A 26840-nucleotide genomic window follows, 5' to 3' on the forward strand; every position below is an offset into this window, starting at 1 on the left:
AACATTTTCCTTTGTATCCTATATAGTTGATTTCTAGATAAAATAATGTTAAAATAAGCACACAATATTTGTGTTCAGCTACATTTTTTTTGTATATGTAAACAACTATATTTTCCTCAGTTTTGATGCTATGAATTAATATTAATTTTAAGTTAATCTTTTATTATTATAATATAAATTTGTGTCAAGTATTTAATATGATTTTTGGAGAGACGACACAAAATTTTTAAAAACCTGCAAATATTTAAAAAAAAAAGTAAGCAACATTGCATAAGTATCGACTGTATTGAACAAGAGAAAGAAGATGGCATGTGCACAAACTTGAAGTAGATTTGTGTAAATTACAAGCGTGAACAAGTTGTTAGCAGTGATTTAAGACGATAAATCTTACTCTTACTATATCCTTTTGTTAATTTTAATTGATGATTAAAGTTGTCGCATAAAAATTAAAATATTATATAAATTTTGTTTTCTTAAATTAAAGTATTATTAATTATCTATTTTTAAAAATATACTCTCTAGATAAAAATATGCATAATACAAATAATGATAAAACACATATAATTAATTATGTATTAAAATTTAGAAACATCAAATAAATTTTGTATGAGATAATGAATAAGAAATAACTACTTAATTACTTCAACTAAAATTTTTTACCGAGATGTCGTATTTATTTTATTTTGTGTCAAAACATGAAGAACACATATTAAATATTTTTTTTAAAAAAATTTGAACATTAAAATTTTAAAATTATATATAAGAAATAATAAAATTATAAATAAAATATATCTCGGGCATTGCGCGAGCCTACTTCTAGTTTATTATAAGATTAGGAATCAACACCAACAAACTCATACTGATTACAACACCTGCATAATATTAGTATAATAATTATGATGATTTTGGTTTAGTTAGTTCACGACTGTTTATGGGAAAGTAGAGGGAAAAATAACCCCGTTACCCGTTATTTCAAAATTTGATATAAAGAAATATTTTAAAGAATATTAATGTGATGCTTCTTTACTTTTAGTGTTTCACGACTTGTATTTTAGTGTTTAATTTGCAGTTCTATAGGAAGTTAAACCGTATAAGCATATACTAGTATTTGACATTGCAATAACAAAAAAAAAAGATTAGTAGTATAAAAACAAAAATATAAACTTAAAAAAAAATTACGACCATTGAATTTTTCAACATTGACTTTAATTAAATTTGCTATAACATTATTTCAATTCAGATAGAATTTATGGCGGCTGAACAAGAGAAGTGTAGAATCAAGATACGACACATAGAAGACAAGTCATAAAGTATTACTAGTACGTAGAACAAGTATATAAGATTGATTGGGAGAATAGGTTAAAAGATTCTCGTGATCTCAGGGGAAGAAGAAGAAGAAGAAGAAGCAGAGAGAATGGATTCGAGGGAGCAGGGCTTGCTTGTGGTGAGCGATGGAGAAGAAGTAAACAGGAAAGATGGGTTTTTGAAGGAGATGAAGAGGCTTGGTTACATCGCTGGTCCCATGGTTGCGGTGAACTCTTCTACGTATGTTCTTCAGGTGATATCGATTATGATGGTTGGTCATCTCGGTGAGCTTTATCTCTCAAGCACCGCCATTGCCGTTTCTTTCTGTAGCGTCACCGGCTTTAGTCTCGTCGTATGTCCCTCTTTCTTGATCTTTTTCTTTTCATAAGTTATATGATTAGCTTAAGATTCTGAGTTGTGATCAATTTTGTGGTAGTGATCATATATACAGTTTGGATTGGCTAGTGCGTTGGAGACTTTATGTGGTCAAGCTTATGGAGCTAGGCAATTTGAGAAGCTTGGAGTACACACTTACACAGGGATCTTCTCTTTGTATCTTGTGTGTATTCCTTTGTCTGTTCTTTGGAGTTACATGAGTGCTATACTTTCTCTTATTGGACAAGATCCTCTGGTGGCTCAACAAGCAGGAAAGTTTGCAACTTGGCTCATACCCGCGCTCTTTGGTTACGCTACTTTGCAGTCGCTTGTTCGGTTTTACCAAGCGCAGAGTCAGATATTGCCTTTGATTATGAGTTCAATCTCTGCTCTCTGTGTCCATGTTGTCCTCTGCTGGAGTTTAGTCTTTAAGTTTGGTCTTGGGAGCCTCGGTGCAGCTATAGCGATTGGCGTTTCTTACTGGTTTAACGTGACTGTTCTTGGATTATACATGACGTTTTCTTCCAGCTGTAGCAAGACTCGTGCACCCATCTCCATGAGTGTGTTTAAAGGAATGGGAGAGTTTTTCCGGTTTGGAATCCCATCTGCCTCCATGATTTGGTAATATAAACTTCTCTTCATGACTCTTTTGGTTTAGTCACAGAGTTGTTGACATTTGACTTGAGACTTGTATCTCTTTTGTGTTGAATCAGCCTCGAGTGGTGGTCATTCGAGTTTCTGCTCTTACTCTCTGGGATCTTACCAAATCCGAAGCTAGAGGCCTCTGTTCTCTCAGTCTGGTATGTTCTTTTTATCTTCTAAATAATTAGGTTTGGAATGGACTGATCAGTTGCTTAACCTTTCTTCTTTGTTTAACAGTCTGTCAACTCAGTCCTCCTTGTACCAAATACCAGAGAGTCTTGGCGCAGCAGCAAGGTTCTTGCTCATTTCCCCTCTTTCTTCGATATTTAGAAAGGGGAGTTATCTATCTAAACATAAAACTCTTCTCTCTGACTTTTGTTGGTGTTGCAGTACAAGAGTTGCAAACGAGTTAGGGGCTGGAAAACCGAAACAAGCTCGAACGGCGGTTTATACAGTAATGGTCATTACAGGTGTAGAATCAATAATGGTGGGTGTAATAGTTTTTGCAGCAAGAAACGTATTTGGCTACCTATTCAGCTCTGAAATCGAAGTTGTGGATTATGTAAGATCAATGGCTCCGTTGGTTGCTTTATCGGTCATATTTGATGCCCTTCACGCAGTTCTTTCGGGTTAGAGTCTCCTTCTATAATGTTAAAATCATTAAGAGACTAATTACAGGATTAACAATGTGTTTGGAATTGTAGGTGTAGCTAGAGGATCAGGGAGGCAAGATATAGGGGCTTATGTAAACCTAGCAGCATACTATCTCTGTGGTATACCAACTGCTATTCTATTAGCGTTTAGGTTTAAAATGGGAGGAAGAGGACTCTGGATTGGGATCACTGTTGGGTCCTTTGTACAAGCGGTTTTGCTCGGTCTTATCGTCATCCTCACCAACTGGAAACAACAGGTTAGTAAAGTGAAAGTAATAATGTTCTTTAATTAGTATGTTTGATTTTGAGAGTAAAAAATTGACTTGTACATTTTGAGAAAGTGAAAGTGAAAGTGATGTCTATATGATGAATGGTATGAGCAGGCGGGAAAAGCGAGGCTGAGAGTGATGGGTGGCGAGTTTAATGAGAAAGATAGTGAAGAACATGAGGAGATCAGCTAAATCAATAGACTGACAATCTTGTCGCCGCCATTAAATGTTGTGCTTTTATTAGTTCGATATATGTGGTGGTGTTGTTGTTATAGTGATGATGAAGAATTGATTGTGAGTTTTTGGCCTCTACTGTCTTTGATGTCCACACCATTTATAAAAAGTTCATAATCATTTATCATATCGAAAACATATAATCTAACAATTGCTCATAAAAAAAATCTGACTAATATATAAGATTAGGAATCAGTATAATCAAACAATGGTATATAACAGTCTTGATCTCTACCTCTTCTATGTCATAATTAACTCATAAGTCATAACTCACCTGAGTGAGAACATTGTGTCGTGGCCGTGGGTATAAAAGTTCAGAAACATCTTGGCTTAAAAAAAAGGTTTGATGTCAAGTAGTATAGTAGCATATGATGATTGTGATTTTATTAGTTTAGGATTTTTAAATCAAAGCTTCGTGGGTGTGTTGTTGTTTTAGAAATCAAATAACCCTAGTTTTGCCGACAAGCAATGGTACAAAAAACGGCGTCGTTAGGGGAATTATAGAAATACGAAAGTGTTGTTGAAGAGTGCAAAAACCCCTAACGTAGATTAAAACGAGAACTTTGAAGTTAGGGACTTACGTACGAGTACGACTAGAGGCGAAGAAAGACGGAGATGGCGAAACCTAAGAGAGACGAATTGAATCAAATCCTTGTTGGTTATCACAACACCATCAAAGATACTCTTCAGGTTTTTTTTTTCTTTGGTTTCGTGTTTTTGTGATGGAAATTGAAACTCCGATTTAGAGACGTATTTGGTGATTTTTTTTCGTGTGCAGATGTGCGAGCAAGTTCCGTCTCTTACACAAGAAAAATTAAGCTGGAACGATGTCCTTGAGATTTCTGATCACCTCTCAAAACAAGCGACCATAGGTTTCCTTTTGCCAGTTGTTGTCTTTTCGTAACCTATTTTTTTTTTTTGTTTTTCTTCAATTGTTTGGGTTATATAATTGTAAATTTGTAATAGTGGGAATGCTATGGACTGGAGAACAACCTCCACAAGCTGAAGCACTGAAGGAGGCTATGGAGTCATACTTTAACGCTCTTCAAGGATTTTTGCTGCATTGTCATGGAAGCATGGCTGGTGCTGGGACTACACTTTCTTCATCCATACAAGCCTCTGTGGAACAAATTGTCGATTCCAGCTTCAGATTTTTGCAGGGTTCTGTCTCTCTATACGGTAAGAAGCCTCCATGTTCTTGTTCTTATATAGTTATATTGATTAAGATTACTCAATATATATTATGGTGTTTCTGTTGTTTTGGAAACAGAAGGAGCATATGAGAAAGGCAGGAAGCCTTCGATTCCGCAGCTTGCAGGAGCAGTGTGGGAAGCATGTTCTAATTTGAAGAAGGTGCCAGCAACAAACATCAAAGCGATTGGAAGGGAGATGAAACTGGTTGCTTTTTCCATGAAAGATGTTCTTAGGGAAATGAAAGAACTGAAACTAGCTTGTTCTTCACCTGAGTCTGATGATGTTTACGCAAATCCTGAAAGCCAAATTCCAAACTCAGATGAAGATGCAGATGATTTAGGCGATGACTTGTCTCCTGAAGAATTTGAAGTTGCTGAAATGGTAGCTGATATCGTGTCTGAGACACTTGTGGTTATAAAAGAGCTTATACGTGCTATCACAAGCATGATCAAGCTGGAGAATCCAAAGGATAACGGTGAGTTTGTGGACTCTCTTGAGAAACTACTGAAGCTGTGTCAAGGAACCGGTGTACAGATTGACGAGCTTGGAGCTTGCGTTTACCCACCGCAAGAGTTTGGTCTCATGAAACTAACAGTGGAAAGAATAAAGGCAAATATTAGTGAGATTGAGGCTGATGTTAAGGGTTTTAAGAATTTTTCATCAGAAGCTTTATTGGGAACTTGCAGAAGGCTACATATGTCGATTGAGCATATGGAAACTGAACTGGATACAAGAACTAAAGCTGAAGTAGTTTGCAAAATGCAAAATGTTACTCTCTAGCACTTATCAAAAGCTTGGATTTAAGGTTCTTGTTTCTTTACTTTTAGTGTTTCAGGACTTGTATTTAGTGTTTAATTTGCAGTTCTAGGAAGTTAAACAGTAGCATATTGTGGCGGTAAATACTAAATCCTATTTGATATTGCAATAACAAAACATATCTGAGAGGAGAGATCCAAAAGAAACAGCTCTTGAAGAATATGAGAATGTGGAAAGTTTTTCCTACAATGCATTAATCAGCTTAAGAGCAAACCAAAGAGAACTCAAAAGGAATGTATAAACTATTCTATGGAGCAGCGAATCAATGTCAAGAAAGGAGCTCTGTCCTCAATTCACTTGAAGCATCTCCACAGACCGGATACAAATGGATTCGATCAGACCATGCATTCCTATCTCTTGAATCGATCTCAGAAATGCATTTCCAGACAGCACTGTTAGCCTTAAAGCCACTTCCAAACCCGATCTGCCATACTTTATCTCCCTTCTTCATTCTACCTTTAGCTTCTAGGTACTGCAGCTCATACCACAGCGAAGACGAAGATGTGTTTCCATAACGGTACAGAGTTGACCGTGAAGCTTCTACGTCTTCCTTGTCCAGCTTCAGATGCTTCTCCACGCCTTCGATGATCGCCCTTCCTCCGGCATGTATACAGAAATGCTCAAAAGCTTTCTTGAAGTTGGGTGTGTATATCTCCTTGTGCCTTCCCCATTTTCTTTGAAGAAATGAGATTATGTACTTGAGCTGCTCTGAGTAAGGTAGAACCCGAGGGCCTAACTCCACAACGTTGATCTTTAAGGCCTTTGATGCTACCCTCACAAGCTGCTTGGACAATGCTACTCCTACTTTCCCTTCTTCATCAACTTTCTGCATTACACTCTCGTAGGATTCATTGTCTGATCCGACGTGAGTTCTAATAAGATGCTGGAGTTTGTATTTCGCCTTATGCATATCTTGCTTCTTGTTAGATAGAAGAATCGCAGCTCCACCCATTCTGAAGATGGTGTTTGCAATGAGCATTGACTTAGACTTCCCTCTATAACCATTTGGACTCACAGCTTCCATGCTCAACACTAGAGCCAAAGAGTCACCATGAATCTTCATAAGATCTTTAACAAGATTAACCGAAAGAATCCCAGCGCTGCAGCCCATACCACTCAAGCTGAAGCTCTTTATGTCACTCCTCATGCCAAACCGGTTTATGATCATAGATGTTATGGATGGAGAAGGACAGAAAAGGCTACAGTTAGACACAAGGATGTCAATACTCCTTGGATCTATCTCATGCTTTGAGAAAAGGTCTTCGACAATAGTGAAGAGAATCTCATGAGTTTCTTCTCTTGCTGCAGGGAGAGAAGCGTTTGGTGGAATCTCATGGACTGAGGCAGGGACACTCGCGTCATCACTAATCCCTGATCGCTCTAAAACCTTCTGCTGAAGATCAAGACTTTCTTGATCAAAAACACCGGATATGGTCAGATGCTCAATGAAATTGGAGACTGGAGCTCGCAAGAAGTCAGGAGGTTGATAACATGAGAAGTCAATGAGGTATATAATACATCTTGGTTTGAAGAAATAGTAACCAAAGATTGCTATGAGGACACAGGCTGATGCTGCTAGGAAATGGTGAAAAGTCATAAAGGGTTGATCAGTGATAAGGAGTGCTTGATTGATGAAAGGAAAACTCGATTCCATATTTTCAAGAATCCCAAAGTGGGAAAAGAGAGAAAGCAAAAGATGGTTACAAACAGAGAGTTTCTGTTTTTGTGGCAAATGTTGATTATAGTGTTTACCATAAAGGAAAAAACTAAGTTTGTTGCATCACAGGGTAAGCATGTGAAAGGAGAGTCCAAAACAAGGATGAAATTCAGGTCTCGTGACTTATATTGAGTTTATTTGCATGATTTCATGGGAAATGAACATTACGTGTTTGTTGAGTATAGTGCGACTTTGGAAGTCTCTGTTTCTAAAGCTCTACCTCTGTTTCTTTCTTTCACCAACTCCATGTGTTAATTAATCTTTCAAAGCATAAACCTTGAGTCCTTGACTTTGTAATTGGGGAGCCAAAGACCAGATTAATAAAATAACTAAAATGCAGAGCAAAAAAAAAAAAAAAAAAATTGAACCCAATAAATGAAAAATTGAGTGAAGTCGGTAGAGCTTACTGTTTGTTTCTTTCGAATTTTGTCGTCGTCTCTCGCAAAATTCTTCATTCGATCTCTGGAAACGAAGAAATGGAGACTCCATACCCGAAACTCATCGATCCTTCAAAGACTAGAATCGGATGGATCGGCATCGGAATAATGGGATCGGCAATGGTCTCTCATATCCTCGCTGCAGGCTATTCCGTCACCGTCTACGCTCGTGATCTCCGGAAATCAAAGGATCTGCAAATTAAAGGAGCTCGCACAGCCAATAGTCCCAAAGAGTTAGCTGAGGTGAGGGATGTTGTATTCACTATAGTTGGAAACGCTGACGATGTTCGCTCTTTGCTTCTCGGTGACGATGGTGTACTCTCTGGTCTCAAACCAGGGGGAGTAACCGTGGACATGACTAGTAGCAAGCCAGGATTGGCGCGTGAGATACACGAGGAGGCGAGGCGGAGGGATTGCTGGGCGGTTGATGCGCCTGTATCGGGTGGAGACGCTGGAGCACGAGAGGCGAAGCTAACGATTTTCGCCGGTGGAGATTCTGAGATCGTGGAGTGGTTATCTCCGGTGATGAAGAATATGGGAATCGTGAGGTATATGGGAGGAGCAGGGAGTGGTCAGAGCTGTAAGATTGGGAATCAGATTTGTGTAGGAAGCAACATGGTGGGACTTGCTGAAGGGATTGTGTTTGCTGAGAAGGCTGGTTTAGATCCCGTGAAATGGCTTGAGGCGGTTAAGGATGGTGCGGCTGGGTCGGCGGTGATGCGGTTGTTTGGGGAGATGATGGTGGAGAGGGATTATAAGGCGACGGGTATTGTGGAGTATATGGTGAAAGATTTGGGAATGGCGGCGGAAGCAGCAACGGCTATGCCTGGAGCTGCTTTGAACAAGCAGTTGTTCTCTGGAATGGTGGCAAATGGAGATGGGAAGTTGGGATTTCAAGGTGTTGTCTCTGTTATTAGGAGACTTAACGGCATATCTTGATAATACTAGTGTAAACTAAGGCAAACTTGTTTTCCAATTTGGTTCTTGAACCAAAGTTGCTAATAAGAACATGGCGTTTTTCTAATTACAAGAAATAACATCAAAGAATGACAAACATAACTGATTGGTAACAAAGGGGCAACATATGTATGGTAGAATGTAGCATTTGATAAGATTACAAACGGGTGTAAGTGTAACATTGGTTCCCAGATGGATTATCAACTACCACCTATAACTACTTCTGTTAGCCAATAATCTTAAACACGACTATCAAACGTCTTACATTATCGAGTCTCTTCGACTGCAACGTTGGAGTAGCTATAATCAAACCTTTCTTCCTCGGAGCCATTCGCTTTACTCCTCGTCCATGATACCTTCCATGTTGTATACAAGCTAATCCTGTGATTAACAAAATGGGGGTAAAGCGTGAGTCAAAAATATGGGTCTGCAATTTCCAGTCATTTTCACATATATGAGAATGTACCTCTCAGTTTGAACTGTTCTTTTTGCAAGCATGAGGGTAAGGAAGACAGGGACCATAGCGGCGCACAAATGCTTCAGAGAATGGCCACTAATAATATGATGAGTCCAGCTATATATAGGCTTATCTGCAGCTTCTTCCACCTTGGCTATGAGATAAAATCCTGCAGTTTTCAGCCAATTGAATCAAGAATAAGAACCAGAGGTAAGAAAGCTTCTAAGTGTAAAAGCAAATTGAAGAGATATAAATCAACACAAACACTGAGCCACTAACCTGCAGCCCAGAGCCAATAAGTAGAATGAGTATACATTGGAGGCAACAGAATAGCCATCAAGGGAATGACAATACAAGGAACAAACTGTACTAAAGCATATGGTCTAAGGTCATCGAAAAACCTGGCAATGTTACAGCCTCTCATGTCAGCTTATACTCTTTAAGTCTTAACCTCAAGACGGAATCAATAAAGAATCACTTGAAAGAGTTTTAAGGAATTTGAGTTACTACCTCCAATACAAAATGCTAATAAGGCCAGCGAGAAGCAAAGGAACAATAGAGTAAGTACCCTTATGCTCATCAATTCTCTCGATTACAAATATAGCCATGATTGATGTGAAGGCAATAGTCATCTAATCCAAAAAAACGAGTGATCAAAAACATAAGACAAAAGCAAGTCTCAGAGAAGGGAAGAGAAGAGAGAAAGAGAAGCGTACAGGAAGACGATCCCAGAGGAGAGTAGCATCGTTAGGGTGAAGATGATAGTATGAAGATCCAAAAGCAACAGCAGCAACACCAACGTAAAAGCAAGTCCATCCTATTTTCTCACCTCTCAAACTGTTTTTTTTTTTTTGTTAAATCAAAATACACAAAACTAATTTGTTAAAATCTTGATTGAGCAAAGAAGAAGACGAAGAAGCAAAAATTGATAAGAGTATATAGTAACGCGACCTAAATCTGAAGAAATCTTCAGGGTAAAAGCAGAGGACGAGACCGATAAGGCCGATGATAAGGAAAGGGAAGTTTGAAATCACGTTAAGAGCATTTGGAATCCCTGAGAATTAAAAAATCATGAGATTATAAAACCCTAAAATTCAAATTTAAGATGATGATGATGATGATGATGAGATTAAGTGTGAGAATCAAATATGTATACCGAAGAAGGAGCGTTGATCGGCGAAATCGTGGTAAGCCTGAGATTGAGGGATGGTGGGAGTGACGATCATTAGAACTATGAAGATTATAATCGCTGCTCCCCATGCGTACATCGTTCTCTTCTTCATCCTCTTCGATTCTTCTTCTCCTTCTACTTCTTCTGAGAACTCTAAGAGGTTTGTTTGACTCTTCAAACTTTTTTCATTCAGATCAGAACCTTTTTTATTGGGTCGATGTCATAAATAAAAGTGTCGAGGAAAAAATTGGATTTTCTTAAATTACAACGAGAAGGGCAAAAAGGTAAATTCAATTATGAGGACTGATGACGCATCGACTCTTCCATCCGTATACGTTTCGAAGTTTGTCACAACATTTTTTTTTTAATTTTAACATACACGATTGAATCACTCTGCCCATTGTTTGTTAATGTGAGGATCTCATATGTTTGGTTATGAGAACAATGCTTAAGATATGAGGAAAATAAAATAAAATAACTAAGGTAGTTTTGTGTTGGAGAGAGATAACCTTCTCTATGGAATCATGTGACTCTAGTCAAGCTCAAATGTGCTGACAATGAACCTAGGTTAGACCGGACTCGGGTTCATACTTGCTCGAAGCCTAAAACGATTGGAGTACAAAATTGTTGTATCTTATAGAAATCAACTAAAACATAACCATTACACACATAAATGTATGAAACCGAGTAAAAATAATCAAATTGGGTTTCTATTATCACATAATCTTTTTTGAAGATTACAAGAAGTTATATGCCCTTTGGTCCATATTTTTCTAGGATCCGAGAGAGACCAGAGCATATCCAAACTCTGTGATCTTGAGGCATAGTAAAAAGGTTCTTTTAGCATAGGGAGATAAAAATAACTTCTAAATTCTAAATATGGTTGATGTGAGATTTCAAACACAAGAACCAACACATGATCTAAAGCACAAAGATATTCCATTGATTCTATTACCTCATTATATTTCATTTGCATTTTGTGTTGTCACGGAGCGAAGAAATGATGTTGTTCTTTAACAATTTGATGTAGTCATCACCTTCACATGGCTTTTCATCCATCTACTCTTTCCCATGTACAATATTTCGAGTAGTTAGTTTCTCTCAAAAAGAACATGCATGTGTACATATACTATCTCTAATTGCTCAAAACTAAACAACGGGTTAACTAGTCTATAAACTGTTTATGAATTAAGCTTATATAGTGGTTTTGCTCCATATATAGATCTAGGATCAGGCGTTGATAATACATGAAAAAATATATGTATATCATCATCTCACTCTATACAATACACAATGGCGCCACACTCAGATTCAGGTCTATTGAAGTCGAAACAATCTCTGTCGCGCCAATATAATCAATATCTTCTTTTAAGACCCATTGATTCAAGAACTTTATTATAAACTATCAATTAATATATCCTATATACACATTCCTTTCTAACTTTATGAAATCTTACCATAATCCTCCTAAGATGGACCCTAAACATGTATTACATCCTTGTTACATTTATGACTCTATTAACTAGCACATTGTGTATATTCTATAAAAACATAAAATCAAAGAGAAATGAAGAAGATAAAGAGGAGACACACCTTGACATGAAAGTTGTAACAAACCACCCTTTGCTCTCGGCAAACTAGAGAAGTAGAAGCACTTAAAATGCTCAAACCTTGCACTTCCATTACATGAAGGAGGTTCGAGAACTCGTCTTCGTTTTCCTTCTTCAAACATATCTGTACAACAGCCTCATAACCTGATTCTCCCAACTCAAGAACCGAGATTGCTCGAATGGAAGGACCTCGTCTCTCCAACTCCACGAGCTTGTCCTTTCTTAGAGTTAGCTCTCCAACTTCATTTTGCAGCTTGGGAATGTAAGTTATTGCATTATCGATTATAGACGGTGCAGACCATTTCTTCTGTTTATCAGTAACAAAAAAATTAAAGTACGACCATCAACAAACATACTTAAGTTGTACAACTAGTGGATATAATTAAAATTATGAGAACCTTAGAGGAAGAAGAGTGATCAGGAAGAAGAGTGCCGAGAGTGAGGTAAGAGGCATGAAGTCTCATCCTCCTAAGACGCTCCTTGGCGTTATGGTCTAGTTTCTTTGCTGCTGCTGAACCACTTGAGGAGCCTCCATCAACCTCATGCAAAACTGGTTCCTTCCTTTTTCTTTGTGATTGACAAGTGTCCTTCTCTGCGGACTCCTTCTCAATGATTGTTTCTGCAGGGATATGCAAACGATCATGGAGTAAACTTGATATAGAAGTCTGATGATTCGGCTGAGAAGACATATTATATACGACGACGGCAAGAGAAACAATACGACAAGAACAATATTACTACCGATGGTCCTAGTTGAACTCAAGAATTTGCAAAGTAATTAATCTCTAAACCCTAACTTAAAGTTAATAAGATGATCTTGACAATGATATGTATAGTATGTATGTAGGTGTATATATATATGTGTGTAGGGGAAGGAGTCTAAAGTCAACCACAGAGGAAGTAATAAAATAACAATGCAATGAAGCTATAGAAACCTTAATTTTAAATAATAAAATGATTCAAGATTAAACTAAAATTAGAAAAATAAAAAGAGGTTCAGGGAATCACAGCTCACAGAGCAAGTTAATAGAAGAGAAAAGGTCGTATTGTATTTGCAGTACAGACAGATTAGGAAATGATGAACCCATAGCGAGCAAGAGATATAAAAAAGAAGAAGATAACTTCTTTTAATTTTTCTTTTTTCTTGTTTTTGAGAAGAGAAAAGTTGTGAGCTTCTTACCTGATTCATCTTCTCCATTGTGGTGCTTCTTTGTAAGAATGCTGAGGCTGTCATAGAAAAAAGTCACTATGTTTTTCTAATGCAAGTCTCTCTGGTTTTGTTATTATGCAGTACAAACTGTAGTACACAGTACACACCATTTTTTTAATTTGTTTGTTTAATGTGTATAATAATGTATCTATGTACATCCCTAAATCTCCTCTGTGTTTTTTAATCTTGTTTGTTTTGTTTTTTTCATTATGTTGTTAAAATATTTGTGTTTAGTCAATAAGAGAGTGCTTTTATATCAAATTTTATATGAAAATTAGAAAGACTATTAAATAAAATACCAAAGTATTTGTTATTATTTCTTTAACAAAAAAAATTATAACTTAATAAACAAATGTAATACAAACACAAATAATTCGAAACCAAGGTGGGTGAGCACCATTTAAGTTTCTTTAACAACAAATGAAGGATATGACAAAATTGTTGAAATCTCTCTCTTGAGTTGTGTGTTTCTCTACTAGGAAAGACTACTACCAAATTGTGTACATGATGTAGATCTGAAGCTGATACTACCCAATTCTGTAACTGCCTCTAATGATACATTTGTAATACAGAGACAAGAAAGCTTTCTGCAAGTTATGGCTTTCTCACTCACCTGTTATCGATGATCCAATTCCCAAAACAGAAACTGAATCCAAAAAATCAATTAACTGAGAGATTCTTCCCTTTATTCTCTATTCAACAATTCTGACCTCTCCATGACAGTACTTTTTCATCATTCACGTTGCCTCTCTCTGCTATTCCAACCATTTCTCCCTAAGCTTGACTGCAAATTCCGTCTCTCTAGTATGCGGTCAGCCCGTTCAAGGATACTGTCAGTCCGCTCATTAGGCTCATACCCTCTCCGACATATTCTTTCAACCATCTCATATGCATCTTCCGCTTGGTTCATCACAATCATTCTCAACAGCATATTGTACGTGTATATATCAAGTGTATAGCATTTCTCTATAACTTCATCTAACCGCTTCAGTTGTACTTCCATATCGATGCGTCCCGAAAATAATCCTATCAACTCACCAAGTGACTTCATCTCAGGGATCTTTTCTTCTACATCTCTCATCCGTGTCCAGGCTTCATACACCCCTTTGCTCTTCATTGCGTTATGCAAAAGGACATTACCGATGAAAGCTGTAATACGGCGCCCGCTTTTCCTAAAATCATTGACTAATCCAACTGCCTCCTCATACCTTTCTTCGTTGCACAACTTTTGTATGTTTAGTTCGTAACATTCGATACTAGGCCGCAGTCCTTCACTCTTCATTTCTTCCAAGAAATGCATCGCATCATCCAATCTATTTGCTTTACAGAGGCCAACAATCATAACATGGTAAAGTCTGTTTTTGATCTCACCTTTTTCACGAAGGTCATGGAAAAAGTGAAGAGCATCGGCCATTTTCTCATTTTTAAGATAACTCTGAAGCATGAGAATGTTTGAATCTAGTGTCGGCTTCATCCCATCTCTATCCATCATATCATACACTAGTCTTGCAAGTTTTGGTTTCCCTGCAAACCCAGCTCCTTCGATGAATAAGTTGTAGGCCTGAACTTTGTGTTCCCAAAGTGACAACTGGAACATTAGCAAAGTATTAAAAAAGTTTTTTTCACCACTTTCCATCTCACAAACACATCGAATAACATTTCGAAAGAGAGTACGGATCGGGGTGTAGCCCTTTTCCTGCATCCTGATGATAAGTTCAGCAGCTATGTCTCCCCTCATTATTGTGATTGAGCCGTATATCAAGTTGATGAACATTTTGAAGGAGGTATCTACACCACTTCTATTGAATAACTCATTAATCATAAGAGCGTCCTCCACTTTCCCAACATTGCAAAGAGCTGATATAATATTGCCACCAGCTATACGTTTAGGCAATAAGTCCTGTTCTGCGGCAGCAATAACCAGCTCCTTTGCCATGTCAGGCTTCCCCTTCCAACACAAGGCATTGGTAAGTGTACTAAAAGTCTTTCCTCCAAGAAAATGCCCTCGGTCCATCGCCCCCTTCAAGACATCATAAGCTTGCTCAACACTTCCATTGGCGCAAAGGGTATGAATCAGATAGTTGTAAGACGTGGCAGTAGGAGCAAAGCCAATTTCTGACCTCGACCTGTATAACTCGAGGGCTTCATCTACAAATCCGGCTTTGCAAAAGAAGCACAAAGCTGCATTCATCGTTTTCTTGTTAGGTGAAACTCCACGTACCATCATCTCCGTCAGGATATCATACACACCATCAAGATCATTCTCCTTCAAAAGTTGAAAGACCAAAGAGTTATACCTGAAAACTTCGAGTTCACAACCTTCTAAAGGACTAATCTTCTGCAAGAAATCCGCAGTGTTATTCAACAATCCAGCTTTCATAAGAGCCTTAATCCAAATGTTATAAGCACGGTCCATATCCACTGTTCCCACCACTTTGATATCATCTAACAACTTAGTAGCTTCCTGAAACTTCCGTTTGGAACACAGAGCATCGACCAAAATACCTAAACCAGAACCGCATCCATCAGGATCATTGGGGAGCAAATCTCGGATATAACCTTCAGCATCATCAAGTTTCCCTTGCTTACACAACTTCTTCACCATAATGGAACGCGTGACAGCACACACAAAGCCACGCACAGAGATCTGATCAAAGATGACATCAACCGTATCAAAACACTTCTCTTCAACAAGTGCATTCAGAAGCACATGATACCCAAACGAATCCAAATCCAAACCTCGAAACCTCATGTTACCAAAATGCTGAAGAGCTATATCAGTACGACCAGCAACAGCATATCCCACAACGAGAGCATCACATAGACGAAGCGAATGACGGTAACCTTCAGAGCCAACACTTCGATCCAAGAAGTCAATCATAAGAGTCACGAGCTTAGCACCACGAAGGATCTTGAAGATAGCGTGAAAAGTAGCACGCGTGTGATGAAACCCAGGCTGACGAGCAGCCCAATCGAAGAATTTGAGACAAGAGAGGATATCGTAACGAGTATGTGAAAGCACGTCGAGTACGAATTTCTCAGTGAGACGGAGACGGAGATTGGAGAGGTGAAGGTAGAAAGCTCTGTCGTCTCCATCGCTAGATGGAGTTCGAAGGATATCAAAGATTCGATCGATTAACTGGTGGCTCTGATTCACATCTCGTTGCTTAAACCAGTCTTTCCACTCGCGGACTAGGAAATCTCCGGGAGTGATTGAAGAAGAAGAAGAAGAAGCTCTAGAGGAGAACGGAATAGGAAAAGAGATAGCGTCCACTTTGTTACCGGAACTGTAGTTTCTGAACGACGACGCAGAGAGCGATAGTATCCTCCGCCTGAGGAGCATCCCTTCGCATGATCTCGACGGTGACGCAACCAAAACCGAAGGCCACCAAAAAACTCGTAAAACCCTAACTTTTGTGAGCCAGTCAGTGATCGCCACGTTAGACTCGATGTCGTGGCTTTTGTTGGTTAATTACGAAAATGTCCTTTTTCTGAGTTAGTGAGAAATATTGGCTTCCCCGGCTTTGTTTCTGGTTTGCTTCTCTTCTCCGTCGTGGAAAAGATGGGGACCAATCTGAGATCTTGGCTTTATCTCATTCTTCTCTTTTTCGTCATCGTCGGCGTCAACGCTCAGAATCGGAGACCTAAGAATGTTCAGGTGGCTGTTAAGGCTAAGTGGCAGGGTACTCCTCTTCTCCTCGAGGCTGGGTAATGTCATTGTTGTTGACATTTCTTACTTTTTTGTTACTGATCTTTGCGAATTCGACAGTGAAATCTGAATTTGTTGTTGTTGTTGTTGTGAACAGAGAGTTGATTTCGAAAGAATCGAAGCAGTTGTTTTGGGAGTTCACTGATGCGTGGCTTGGTTCCGATGGAGATGATGATGATACTGATTGCAAATCAGCTAGAGATTGTCTTCTTAAGATATCTAAACAAGCTTCGACTCTGTTAGCTCAACCAGTGGCTTCTCTTTTCCATTTCTCACTTACTTTGAGATCTGCCTCGCCTAGGCTTGTGCTTTACCGTCAATTAGCTGACGAGTCTCTCTCTTCTTTCCCTCACGGCGATGATCCTTCTGCGACTGGTTGCTGTTGGGTTGATACTGGCTCCTCCCTCTTTTATGATGTTGCAGATCTCCAATCCTGGCTCGGCTCTTCCCCTGCGTATGCGTTGACTTCTTCTTTTGTTTTTTCCCGTTTTGGTTAAAATCACAATTTGTTCCTTCTAAGCTGCATTTCGTTGGGTTCTAGTGCTGGAGACGCGGTTCAGGGGCCTGAGCTCTTCGATTTTGATCACGTTCATTTTGATTCAAGAGCTGGAAGCCCAGTTGCCGTTCTCTATGGTGCAGTTGGGACTGATTGCTTTAGGAAATTTCACCTCTCGCTTGCTAAAGCAGCCAAAGAGGTCTGTCTCTTTTTTCTGGAAACTTGTCCTTGATTGTTGAGAAAACGTATTTTGTTATTGGGGTAGAAAAGGAAGGCTTTACCTTGAGCTCGTGGCATGAGTTTGATAATTTTTGTCGTATGGGGTTCAACATCAGGCTCTATTGTCCAGGGATCCCATTTCTTAGTGTCTTTCTGCTTTTGTTGTGTGCATGCTAATCAAGCCTTGGTTTCCTACAGGGAAAAGTTACTTATGTTGTTAGACCAGTATTACCTTTGGGCTGTGAAGGCAAAACCAGACCCTGCGGTGCCATTGGGGCAAAAGATAATGTTAGCTTAGCTGGCTATGGTGTGGAGCTTGCTTTAAAGAACATGGAGTATAAGGCAATGGATGATAGTGCTATAAAGAAAGGTTAGTGATAAATACTGAGTTATTCATTTCGCCTCCCGAATAGTGAAAGTAGAAGCCTATTATTATTCAGTATTTATTTGCTATCCTTTAATTGTTTCTGCTATGAGTTTCAGGTATCACTCTTGAAGATCCAAGGACTGAAGATCTTAGTCAAGATGTTAGGGGCTTTATATTCTCAAAAATCCTGGTATGTTGAATTTGGAAAATAACCGGAGTAATGTATACATATATGGAAACCATTTCTTTCAAAATATCACTTCATTGATTTTGCATGCTCGCAAAATAAGTATATGTTTGTTGATGCGAGATGGACAAATATACGAGAGGAATGATGGAAAGAGGTTTTTTTTGTAGCAGTTTGTTCAATTTCTTTAGGGTAATCATTAAGGTCAGTGCTCCTCTTTTGCAGGACAGGAAACCTGAGCTACGATCAGAAGTCATGGCTTTTAGGGATTATCTCCTATCATCAACAGTGTCAGACACGCTTGATGTTTGGGAGCTCAAAGGTAGATCTGCATCCTGAATGTTGGCTTGGTTATGATAGAAATTAATCAAGTGTTTCCTATTTTACCTTTGTTCAACAGATTTAGGACACCAAACAGCGCAGAGAATAGTCCATGCCTCTGATCCCCTGCAGTCTATGCAAGAAATTAATCAAAACTTCCCTAGTGTAGTATCTTCATTATCTCGCATGAAGGTATGTTATTGTCTTTGATGCTGTGTTTACACTGCTGGTTGAATTTTTTTCTTGTGGTTTCTTTTATTTTAGATATGTATGGTTAATCGTGCAGCTGAATGAATCAATCAAAGATGAGATACTTTCAAACCAGAGAATGGTTCCCCCTGGCAAGGCTTTGTTGGCTCTGAATGGTGCCCTGTTGAACATCGAAGATATGGATCTATACATGTAATACCTTTTTGCACATTGTGTTACTTTGCCTTGGTCTGGGCATATTTTAGTGCAATCCATGATCCATGAGGAGACTTTTCTTTTATGGTTTAGCAAGCTGAAATTCTGATGTTTTTTTCTCATTTGGCTCTCTTCCCCAAGCCCATTTTTGCTTGAGTACACGACCAGACCTAGTTTCCCGTCTTTCTATTCACTTGCATTTGATATCAGATTGCATTGAATCGCTTTTCATTTAGATTTCCGTTTTACCCTTTTCAAAAGGTAGCATGCCTAAATTGTTACTCCGGTTGCCATTATTCTGTTTGTAGGTTGATGGATTTGGCTCATCAGGAATTGTCCCTGGCCAACCAATTTTCGAAGCTTAAGGTACTCCTGTAATAATAGACCGAAATTTTATGATTTAGTGTTTCATTTTTCTGTTTTTCTGGAGATCTTGGACATACATCCCAATTCTTGTGAAATAAAAAGTAAAGTTGTAGTTTATATAACATGGAAGAAAAACTGGAACTATACAAATTGTTTTTATTTTTCTTCCTGTCTATTCAGGACATTAAACTATGATTAGTCTTGAACATATGGTTGTTCTAACATGTTTATGCAACTATCAGATACCTGATGGATCCATACGGAAACTTCTACTAACTACCCCTCTCCCTGAGCCGGATTCATATCGGGTTGATTTCCGTTCCGTGCATGTTAACTATCTCAACAATCTGGAAGAGGATGATATGTACAAGCGTTGGAGGAGTAATCTTAACGAGGTAACTAGTGCAGCTGCATCTTCACCATAAGTGAGGATACATATGATTTAATTGTAAGCAAGGTGCCATTTGGAAAATAATATCTCTAACGGCCTGTGTTTTTCTCACCTTGTAATAAGATTTTGATGCCTGCTTTCCCTGGGCAACTACGTTACATCCGAAAGAACCTATTCCATGCAGTTTATGTCATTGATCCAGCAACTGCCTGCGGTCTTGAGGTAAGTCTTATATCTGCCCTTTCCCGGCATTGCTGTCCCTTTATCCCTTTTCCCTTGAGCTGACTATTGTTGGATCTTTACAGTCCATTGACACTCTCAGATCTTTGTATGAAAATCAAGTCCCTGTGAGATTTGGGGTGATTTTATATTCCACTCAATTAATCAAGACAATCGAGGAGAATGGTGGTCAAATCCCATCTTCTGATGCCCAAGTTAAAGAGGACATATCCACTATGGTATTCACTGTTTAGAATATAAATTGACTGTTTATCGTTTTTCCCAATTTTGAACTTTTTTGCCAGCAATAAGAAGCTTTTTCAGGGGGGTTAAGAAATTTCATGTTTATCATTTGCCCAAGTTAAAGAGGACATATTATGTTCATTTTTTTGTTTTTTTTTTTTGCTGAGGGGTAAAACTAAGAATGGATTATTTTCTGATGAAAAACTCCCTTTGCAGGTTATACGTCTTTTTTTGTACATCAAGGAGCACCATGGGATTCAAACAGCTTTTCAGTTCTTGGGCAATGTAATAGACATTAAAAATTTACACCAAACTCACCGTTAGAAGTGTCTTGAAACAATTATTTGTCATTTTCTGCTGTAACTTCAAGTATCCAAGAACGTTAGTTGCTAACATCTTCAGGTTGGTTCACAGATAAACACACTAAGGACTGAATCTGCTGATTCTTCCGAGGAGGACATTGAACAGGAGCACGTCGATGGAGCATTTGTTGAGACAATTCTGTAAGTACTATGTATATTTAGAATCATTATTCTACGATCGTAGATCTATATTATTTTCTATCTCCAATTCTCCATAGAAAATTTGGATTGTGTATCTTAGCGCTCCTAAAGTTGGGTCTTTTATATTCTAGACCAAAGGTTAAATCACCCCCACAGGATATGTTGCTGAAACTGCAACAAGAGCACACTTTGAAAGAAGCATCTGAAGCAAGCTCCATGTTTGTATTTAAGCTGGGTCTGGCTAAATTGAAGTGTTCCTTTTTGATGAATGGCCTTGTCTTCGATTCTGTTGAGGTACTTTTGTGCATCTTTTTTAATTTGTTGAGGTTCTCAGATTTTGGTAGCTTATTGCAAGCATGTATCTGATTCAATATTATAATTGTACATGCAAACCTTTTTTTGACTTTTTAATCTGCATAGTAAGAGCTTTTCATATTCTACGGCTGTGATTTTCTTAAGTCTATTGAAAATTGGTTCATGAAGCTACCCCTTGTCTTTCCAGGAAGAAACTCTTTTAAATGCCATGAATGATGAGCTTCCTAAGATACAAGAACAAGTTTATTACGGCCAGATAGAATCCCATACTAATGTTTTGGACAAATTGCTTTCAGAAAGTGGTCTTAGCCGTTACAATCCACAGGTAGGGAATTTCACTGGCAGCATATCTTGTAATATGCTTATGTGTTTCTTCATTACTAATTCCAAGAAGTGTCTGCCTCTCGTATTTGCATTGTTTGTAGATTATTAGTGGAGGAAAGAACAAACCAAGATTTGTGTCACTGGCTTCATCTACTAGGGAAGGGGAATCTATGTTGAATGATGTTAACTACTTGCATTCACCTGAAAGTAACAACAAATTGATATAGTCAACAGCTTCTGTCCATATCCCAAATGTGTTATCTTCTTAGGAAAACTCACTTAATATATATCTTTATGACAATTCCAGCTTCAGATGATGTAAAGTACGTAACTCATCTCCTTGCTGCTGATGTCGCAACAAAGAAAGGAATGAAATTGTTACATGAAGGAGTCCGTTACCTGGTTAGTTGATGTATTATAGCTTTATGTCTCGTTCTTTACACTCTTTTCCTCGACCTTAAGTTGGATCCGCACATGGTATTGATGTTTCTTACATTTTCATTCAGATTGGAGGTTCCAAAAGTGCTCGTCTTGGAGTCTTATTTAGTAGCAGCCAGAATGCTGACCCAAATAGCCTTCTGTTTATAAAGTTTTTCGAAAAAACTGCTTCGTCATTTAGGTATGTGAGTTTTTGTCTTACATGTGATAGGTAATGTGTTCTCGATGATACTTTTGTTTGTGTTATTTCCTTACCTTCATCTCTGCTTGTTATGTTTGTTATCTAATTATTTGCAGTCATAAGGAAAAGGTGCTCTACTTCTTGGATAAACTATGCTTGTTTTACGAGCGTGAATATCTGTTAAAAACATCAGTGGAATCAGCTAGCTCCCAAATGTTCGTTGATAAAGTCGCTGAGCTTGCTGAGGAGTATGGGCTATCTTCTAAGGCCTACCGATCTTGTCTCGCTGAATCGTTGGATGAACAATTACTTCAACGTTTGACAAAGGTATGCTGCTTTCAAAAAATTCGAATATGCATGAAAGAATGTCGATACAAGAATCATCAGTTTTCTGTAAAAAAGCAATGGTGTTAACAATGGTTTTGTTTATAATTGTTATGCAGGTCGCCAAATTCGTGTCTTGGGAACTTGGGCTTGAATCTGATGCAAATGCAATTATTTCAAATGGAAGGGTGTGTGTAAACCAACTTTTATCCTTTCCCGTAATTATAAAGATTGCTTAAATATATTTACGTACTCTTAGTGTTAGTTCTTATATTTATGAACCTTCATCACATTCAATTATATATTTGACTAGGTGATATTTCCTGTCGATGAGAGGACATTTTTGGGCCAAGATTTAAATCTTCTCGAGTCAATGGAGTTCAATCAAAGAGTAAAGCCTGTTCAAGAAATTATTGAAGGCATTGAATGGCAGGAAGTTGATCCCGATTTGCTGACAAGGTCTCTTGTTTTATGCTATAACTGTTTCTCCTTGTCTGCCAATTGCCAAACCAAAAAAAGAAATTTTTTAGTCGTAATGCTTTTCCTCCAAGTTCTTGGCGAGCAAAGCTTCTTTAGCTGCACATTTCTACAATTCTGTTCTTCTAGATATGGCTCTTTCTGGTTATTTTTGTTGGCTTTATTCGCTCTTTAGACTGACGTTTCTTCTCATATTTTCTTCTTCAAGGAGAGATGTATGTTTTGACAATAGCTGATAAAATATTGTTTTTCCTTTTGTCACACTTGCAGTAAATATTTTAGCGATGTCTTCATGTTTGTGTCATCTGCAATGGCAACACGGGATCGTAGTTCTGAAAGTGCACGGTTTGAGGTGTTGAATTCAGAATACAGGTATGTATATTGGCTTTGCTAGTATTTACTTTTCTTTTCATTTTCTTAGGATTAAGACTCAGCAACTAAGATATCCATTTGTGTGTAGTGCGGTTTTGCTAGGAAATGAAAATGCAACTATACACATTGATGCTGTTATCGATCCTTTGAGCCCCACTGGTCAAAAACTAGCATCACTTCTTCAAGTTCTACAGAAACATGTTCAGACGAGCATGAGGATTGTTCTGAATCCCATGGTGAGTAAAACATATACTGCTTACATTATTGTTTAGAGTACATAATTATTGTCCTAAGCACCTAGATGTTCTAAGGGCTTACTCTTCTGGCCTTTATTATGGTTACTGATACTCTTGCTGAGATCGATATCTTCATGATATAATCGCTGCCTTACTGATGTGGTTTATTATGGGTATTTTTCATGTGCATTCTGTTTCAGTAGTAGTTATTTCTTTTTGGAAGATACATATTGTTCATGTGTCTGACCTAGAGTTCTTATTTCTTATTGGCAGAGTTCCCTTGTGGACATTCCTTTGAAGAATTACTACAGATATGTCTTACCTAATACGGTATGTTATTTAAAAAGATCTTCATAAAATTATATGACGGTCTGGTATTTTGTCCATATTCTCTGATCAAATATTGATTCTGCTTTGTATCTTTTTTTCAGGACGATTACAGCAGTACAGGCTTTGACGTAGATGGGCCTAAGGCATTTTTTGCAAATATGCCATTGTCTAAGACACTTACCATGAATCTTGACGTTCCAGAGCCATGGCTTGTTGAACCAGTAATTGCCATGTATGGTATTTTCCCCTGAAATAAGAAAATGTGACTATGCTAGTCTTTTTGGCTTGAAATATTTTTAAGGCATTTGCTTGTTTAGTTCACTTATATTTGCTTATGCCTGACGTTTTGCTATTTTTTTTTTCTCTTCTGGATTTGTCCTTGTCCAGCCATGATCTTGATAATATTTTGCTTGAGAACCTGGGAGATACCACTACACTGCAGGCAGTTTTTGAGGTTGAATCTCTTGTTCTTACAGGTTAGCTTTTCTATACTTATTATAAAACGCTGGATGAATTTGTTCATGCTATTATTATTAACATAACTCTTGCACAGGTCATTGCGCAGAAAAAGATCATGAGGCTCCTCGTGGCCTTCAGCTGATTCTGGGAACCAAAAATAAACCGCATTTGGTTGATACCCTTGTAATGGCCAATTTGGGTTATTGGCAGATGAAAGTATCCCCTGGGGTTTGGTATTTACAACTTGCTCCGGGTAGAAGTTCTGAACTATACGTTTTGAAAGGAGGAAATGACGGGAGTCAAGATCAATCCTCGCTGAAACGTATTACTATCGATGATCTGCGTGGTAAAGTTGTTCATCTAGAAGTAGTTAAGAGAAAGGGTAAGGAGCATGAGAAGTTGCTAGTTCCTTCTGACGATGATGATGGTGTGCAACAAAACAGTGAAGTAAGTGCTTCTTTACTAGAATAGAAGATATACATAAAAAACTATGGGTCCTTAAAAATCCTGGTTATTTATTCTCTGATGACGCTCTATTGTTTTAGCGACGAAGCTGGAACTCAAATTTCTTGAAATGGGCGTCTGGTTTCGTTGGTGGTCGTCAACAATCAATGAAGGGAGATTCCAAAAAAGTGAGTAGCTTTTGTAATCTAGACTAACTTGTATGATTGTTGTAAACCTGTTTCATCTCAATTCTGTTTGATTCTAACATGTGGGCTACCTTTGCAACAATATTAATCTTGTTATATCTATCTATCATCTTTTCAGGAGCATGAGAAGGGTGGACGACAAGAGAAAACGATAAATATTTTCTCCATCGCTTCAGGGCATTTGTAAGAGCTATCATTTTTTATCACTTTTAAGTGCATCATTCATGCATATGAAAAGAAAATAATGTATAGTATATCTATGTCTGTATGTGGATATTCGTGTCAGAAGAGTTTTAAGTATATTATGTGAACAAAAAAGTTTAATATATATTTTTTGGTATCGCTTCCTTTCTGATGCCGAGGCACTGCTTATGACAGATACGAGCGTTTCCTTAAGATCATGATTCTCAGTGTTTTGAAGAACACCAATCGTCCTGTAAAATTCTGGTTTATTAAGAATTATCTTTCTCCTCAGTTTAAGGTTGGTTCCTTTTTTCTTTGGGTACGCTTAAGATTGTCGTCTGTGTCTATTTATGTCTTCTTATCTCTAGATGCAAATTTATCTATAGTTTTTCAACCACTTTTAACTTAATGTGTATCACATTCTACTCTTGCAGGATGTAATTCCACATATGGCACAAGAATACAACTTTGAGTATGAGCTGATTACTTACAAATGGCCTACCTGGTTGCATAAACAGAAAGAAAAGCAACGAATTATTTGGGCCTACAAAATTCTTTTCCTCGATGTTATATTTCCACTGTCATTGGAAAAGGTACATATGATCATATATCTTCATTTCTTTCTTGCGATTTTGATGCTTGCAAGATGCCACTACAAGGAATTCGACATGTATTCTGTAGGTTATATTTGTCGACGCAGATCAAATTATAAGGACAGACATGGGAGAACTGTATGATATGGATATTAAAGGAAGACCTCTTGCGTATACTCCTTTTTGTGACAACAACAGGGAAATGGATGGATATCGATTTTGGAGACAGGTTAACACATTAATCTGTTTTTTTTTTTGCCTGTAGAAGTAATTTGGTTTCCTTACTCTTTACATTCTCGATTACTTTGAACAGGGTTTCTGGAAAGAACATTTACGTGGTAGGCCATACCATATCAGGTAAACAAACTAACTTAACTTGAACCTCAGTAAGTTGTTGCTTTTCCCATCCTTGATGTGCCTAGTATCTATCTGCAGTGCTCTGTACGTTGTTGACTTGGTTAAGTTCCGAGAGACAGCGGCAGGAGATAATCTAAGAGTATTCTATGAGACGCTTAGCAAGGATCCAAACAGTTTGTCCAACCTAGATCAGGCAAGTTGTACAATATGGTACTCTATGCTTAGGGCTGTAACTTTTCTTTGATGGTCACACTATCATTTTTCTTTGTTTGAAAGCCTTTCAATTTCACTCTTATCATCACACCATGCTCTGAATCTTTAGAACATTCTACTACTGGTTTTGACTTATCTTTTCAAGTTCTGTGTTCAAACTTGTTGATGGCATGGCATTATCTTATATTGTTTCAGGATCTTCCTAATTATGCTCAGCATACTGTTCCTATATTTTCACTTCCCCAAGAGTGGCTGTGGTGTGAATCTTGGTGTGGAAACGCCACAAAATCCAAGGCGAGAACAATCGATCTTTGCAACAATCCCATGACAAAGGAACCAAAGCTTCAGGTAAACGATGACTATTCCAAAGCTCCCTAAGAAAATGATTTTTTTTTTTCACATCTACCACACTCATAAAGTCATCGTTTGTTTAAATGTGGTGTTCTTCTGCAGGGTGCAAGAAGAATCGTAACTGAATGGCCTGATCTTGATCTCGAGGCACGGAAATTTACAGCAAAAATCTTGGGTGAAGATGTGGAACTCAACGAGCCAGTAGCTGCTGCTACAGAGAAACCTAACCCTCCTCCATCAAATGACATCTCTGAAGATTCAGAACAAGACTTGGAATCTAAAGCAGAACTGTAAATGCATGTTCCTGAAAAAGTTTCAAAAGAGGAGAAGATAAAAACATGAATCATGGCTATTTTGCAATTGCTAGATACGGTTTCTAGTTTTGTAGTTGCAGTTTCGTAGACAGACATCTCTCAGCAAAAACTAGACAGAAGATAAAGTCGAACCTATGGAGAAGAGAATAATATAAGTATAATGTTTTACGTAATACTACATCAATAACTTTGAAACCGAACCGAGATTCAAATTAACATTGGATTTGAATTGAACCAAGCCTAAACCAAC

At 38.0% G+C, this 26840-nt stretch overlaps 8 protein-coding genes across 12 annotated transcripts; 4 read left to right on the top strand and 4 right to left on the bottom strand.

The window, feature by feature from the left end:
- Positions 1 to 1249: 1249 nt before the first annotated feature.
- LOC104712690 (protein DETOXIFICATION 14-like) lies at positions 1250 to 3605 on the top strand. Of its 2 annotated transcripts, none has more exons than XM_010429642.3 (7): positions 1250 to 1657; positions 1757 to 2301; positions 2394 to 2480; positions 2560 to 2616; positions 2713 to 2951; positions 3027 to 3232; positions 3359 to 3605. In XM_010429642.3, the coding sequence occupies exons 1-7, from the start codon at positions 1415 to 1417 to the stop codon at positions 3434 to 3436; spliced, it is 1455 nt and encodes a 484-aa protein (XP_010427944.1). In that variant the 5' UTR covers positions 1250 to 1414; the 3' UTR covers positions 3437 to 3605. The 2 variants fall into 2 exon arrangements, with proteins under 2 accessions (XP_010427944.1, XP_087322827.1); XM_087466701.1 differs by having other exon boundaries at positions 1259 to 1657; positions 1742 to 2301.
- LOC104712689 (uncharacterized) lies at positions 3554 to 5605 on the top strand. Its single transcript, XM_019229413.2, has 4 exons — positions 3554 to 4168; positions 4257 to 4350; positions 4445 to 4657; positions 4749 to 5605. Exons 1-4 carry the CDS (start codon positions 4094 to 4096, stop codon positions 5450 to 5452), a joined length of 1086 nt encoding a protein of 361 aa, XP_019084958.1. The 5' UTR covers positions 3554 to 4093; the 3' UTR covers positions 5453 to 5605.
- LOC104712688 (3-ketoacyl-CoA synthase 7) lies at positions 5560 to 7142 on the bottom strand. The gene has a single exon (XM_010429640.3). The coding sequence runs from the start codon at positions 7140 to 7142 to the stop codon at positions 5757 to 5759; it is 1386 nt and encodes a 461-aa protein (XP_010427942.1). The 3' UTR covers positions 5560 to 5756.
- A 539-nt stretch (positions 7143 to 7681) lies between these two features.
- LOC104712686 (putative 3-hydroxyisobutyrate dehydrogenase-like 2, mitochondrial) lies at positions 7682 to 8666 on the top strand. Its single transcript, XM_010429639.3, has one exon. The coding sequence runs from the start codon at positions 7682 to 7684 to the stop codon at positions 8579 to 8581; it is 900 nt and encodes a 299-aa protein (XP_010427941.2). The 3' UTR covers positions 8582 to 8666.
- Positions 8667 to 8689: 23 nt separating this feature from the next.
- LOC104712691 (uncharacterized) lies at positions 8690 to 10829 on the bottom strand. The gene is made up of 7 exons (XM_010429644.3): positions 10213 to 10829; positions 10008 to 10110; positions 9773 to 9893; positions 9567 to 9688; positions 9336 to 9457; positions 9066 to 9225; positions 8690 to 8980 (listed from the first exon to the last, which is right to left on the bottom strand). The coding sequence occupies exons 1-7, from the start codon at positions 10337 to 10339 to the stop codon at positions 8866 to 8868; spliced, it is 870 nt and encodes a 289-aa protein (XP_010427946.1). The 5' UTR covers positions 10340 to 10829; the 3' UTR covers positions 8690 to 8865.
- A 94-nt stretch (positions 10830 to 10923) lies between these two features.
- LOC104712692 (transcription factor bHLH160) lies at positions 10924 to 13163 on the bottom strand. Of its 4 annotated transcripts, XM_087466703.1 has the most exons (5): positions 13018 to 13163; positions 12236 to 12456; positions 11821 to 12144; positions 11183 to 11286; positions 10924 to 11042 (listed from the first exon to the last, which is right to left on the bottom strand). In XM_087466703.1, the coding sequence occupies exons 2-4, from the start codon at positions 12299 to 12301 to the stop codon at positions 11194 to 11196; spliced, it is 483 nt and encodes a 160-aa protein (XP_087322829.1). In that variant the 5' UTR covers positions 12302 to 12456; positions 13018 to 13163; the 3' UTR covers positions 10924 to 11042; positions 11183 to 11193. The 4 variants fall into 4 exon arrangements, with proteins under 4 accessions (XP_087322829.1, XP_019085744.1, XP_087322828.1 ...); XM_019230199.2 differs by having other exon boundaries at positions 10924 to 11286; XM_087466702.1 differs by lacking the exon at positions 13018 to 13163 and having other exon boundaries at positions 12236 to 13015.
- A 175-nt stretch (positions 13164 to 13338) lies between these two features.
- LOC104712693 (pentatricopeptide repeat-containing protein At1g71210, mitochondrial) lies at positions 13339 to 16390 on the bottom strand. The gene has a single exon (XM_010429646.3). It carries the CDS (start codon positions 16388 to 16390, stop codon positions 13781 to 13783), a length of 2610 nt encoding a protein of 869 aa, XP_010427948.3. The 3' UTR covers positions 13339 to 13780.
- LOC104712694 (UDP-glucose:glycoprotein glucosyltransferase) lies at positions 15651 to 26763 on the top strand. Its single transcript, XM_010429647.3, has 37 exons — positions 15651 to 16755; positions 16854 to 17210; positions 17298 to 17451; positions 17670 to 17841; positions 17955 to 18028; positions 18251 to 18347; positions 18426 to 18538; positions 18633 to 18748; positions 19060 to 19117; positions 19360 to 19512; positions 19632 to 19730; positions 19814 to 19966; positions 20187 to 20255; positions 20385 to 20473; positions 20605 to 20767; positions 20976 to 21113; positions 21214 to 21319; positions 21420 to 21514; positions 21619 to 21731; positions 21848 to 22058; positions 22175 to 22243; positions 22369 to 22514; positions 22803 to 22904; positions 22993 to 23140; positions 23414 to 23470; positions 23572 to 23702; positions 23858 to 23946; positions 24024 to 24376; positions 24475 to 24561; positions 24698 to 24762; positions 24958 to 25060; positions 25197 to 25355; positions 25444 to 25584; positions 25669 to 25712; positions 25791 to 25905; positions 26121 to 26273; positions 26379 to 26763. The coding sequence occupies exons 1-37, from the start codon at positions 16610 to 16612 to the stop codon at positions 26568 to 26570; spliced, it is 4830 nt and encodes a 1609-aa protein (XP_010427949.1). The 5' UTR covers positions 15651 to 16609; the 3' UTR covers positions 26571 to 26763.
- Positions 26764 to 26840: the final 77 nt, after the last annotated feature.

The sequence above is a fragment of the Camelina sativa genome, chromosome 9 (genome assembly GCF_030686135.1).
Source record: "Camelina sativa cultivar CO46 ecotype springtype chromosome 9, ASM3068613v1".
NCBI lineage: Eukaryota > Viridiplantae > Streptophyta > Magnoliopsida > Brassicales > Brassicaceae > Camelina > Camelina sativa.

What these genes read in the sequence shown, in the direction of transcription:
- LOC104712690 (XM_010429642.3), top strand. Translation starts at nt 1,415, where the DNA reads ATGGATTCGAGGGAGCAGGGCTTGCTTGTGGTGAGCGATGGAGAAGAA. An exon ending in GCCTCTGTTCTCTCAGTCTG is followed by an intron (nt 2,481 to 2,559) that starts GTATGTTCTTTT and finishes TTTGTTTAACAG; the next exon opens with TCTGTCAACTCAGTCCTCCT. An exon ending in TCACCAACTGGAAACAACAG is followed by an intron (nt 3,233 to 3,358) that starts GTTAGTAAAGTG and finishes TGGTATGAGCAG; the next exon opens with GCGGGAAAAGCGAGGCTGAG.
- LOC104712689 (XM_019229413.2), top strand. Translation starts at nt 4,094, where the DNA reads ATGGCGAAACCTAAGAGAGACGAATTGAATCAAATCCTTGTTGGTTAT. An exon ending in CCATCAAAGATACTCTTCAG is followed by an intron (nt 4,169 to 4,256) that starts GTTTTTTTTTTC and finishes TTTCGTGTGCAG; the next exon opens with ATGTGCGAGCAAGTTCCGTC. An exon ending in CTCAAAACAAGCGACCATAG is followed by an intron (nt 4,351 to 4,444) that starts GTTTCCTTTTGC and finishes AATTTGTAATAG; the next exon opens with TGGGAATGCTATGGACTGGA.
- LOC104712688 (XM_010429640.3), bottom strand. Translation starts at nt 7,142, where the DNA reads ATGGAATCGAGTTTTCCTTTCATCAATCAAGCACTCCTTATCACTGAT.
- LOC104712686 (XM_010429639.3), top strand. Translation starts at nt 7,682, where the DNA reads ATGGAGACTCCATACCCGAAACTCATCGATCCTTCAAAGACTAGAATC.
- LOC104712691 (XM_010429644.3), bottom strand. Translation starts at nt 10,339, where the DNA reads ATGAAGAAGAGAACGATGTACGCATGGGGAGCAGCGATTATAATCTTC. An exon ending in GAAGATTTCTTCAGATTTAG is followed by an intron (nt 9,894 to 10,007) that starts GTCGCGTTACTA and finishes AAAAAAAAACAG; the next exon opens with TTTGAGAGGTGAGAAAATAG. An exon ending in TCCTCTGGGATCGTCTTCCT is followed by an intron (nt 9,689 to 9,772) that starts GTACGCTTCTCT and finishes TTTTTGGATTAG; the next exon opens with ATGACTATTGCCTTCACATC.
- LOC104712692 (XM_087466702.1), bottom strand. Translation starts at nt 12,526, where the DNA reads ATGTCTTCTCAGCCGAATCATCAGACTTCTATATCAAGTTTACTCCAT. An exon ending in ATCACTCTTCTTCCTCTAAG is followed by an intron (nt 12,145 to 12,235) that starts GTTCTCATAATT and finishes ACTGATAAACAG; the next exon opens with AAGAAATGGTCTGCACCGTC. An exon ending in GTTACAACTTTCATGTCAAG is followed by an intron (nt 11,287 to 11,820) that starts GTGTGTCTCCTC and finishes GGGAAAGAGTAG; the next exon opens with ATGGATGAAAAGCCATGTGA.
- LOC104712693 (XM_010429646.3), bottom strand. Translation starts at nt 16,390, where the DNA reads ATGCTCCTCAGGCGGAGGATACTATCGCTCTCTGCGTCGTCGTTCAGA.
- LOC104712694 (XM_010429647.3), top strand. Translation starts at nt 16,610, where the DNA reads ATGGGGACCAATCTGAGATCTTGGCTTTATCTCATTCTTCTCTTTTTC. An exon ending in TGAATCTCTTGTTCTTACAG is followed by an intron (nt 23,947 to 24,023) that starts GTTAGCTTTTCT and finishes ACTCTTGCACAG; the next exon opens with GTCATTGCGCAGAAAAAGAT. An exon ending in TCCATCGCTTCAGGGCATTT is followed by an intron (nt 24,763 to 24,957) that starts GTAAGAGCTATC and finishes TGCTTATGACAG; the next exon opens with ATACGAGCGTTTCCTTAAGA.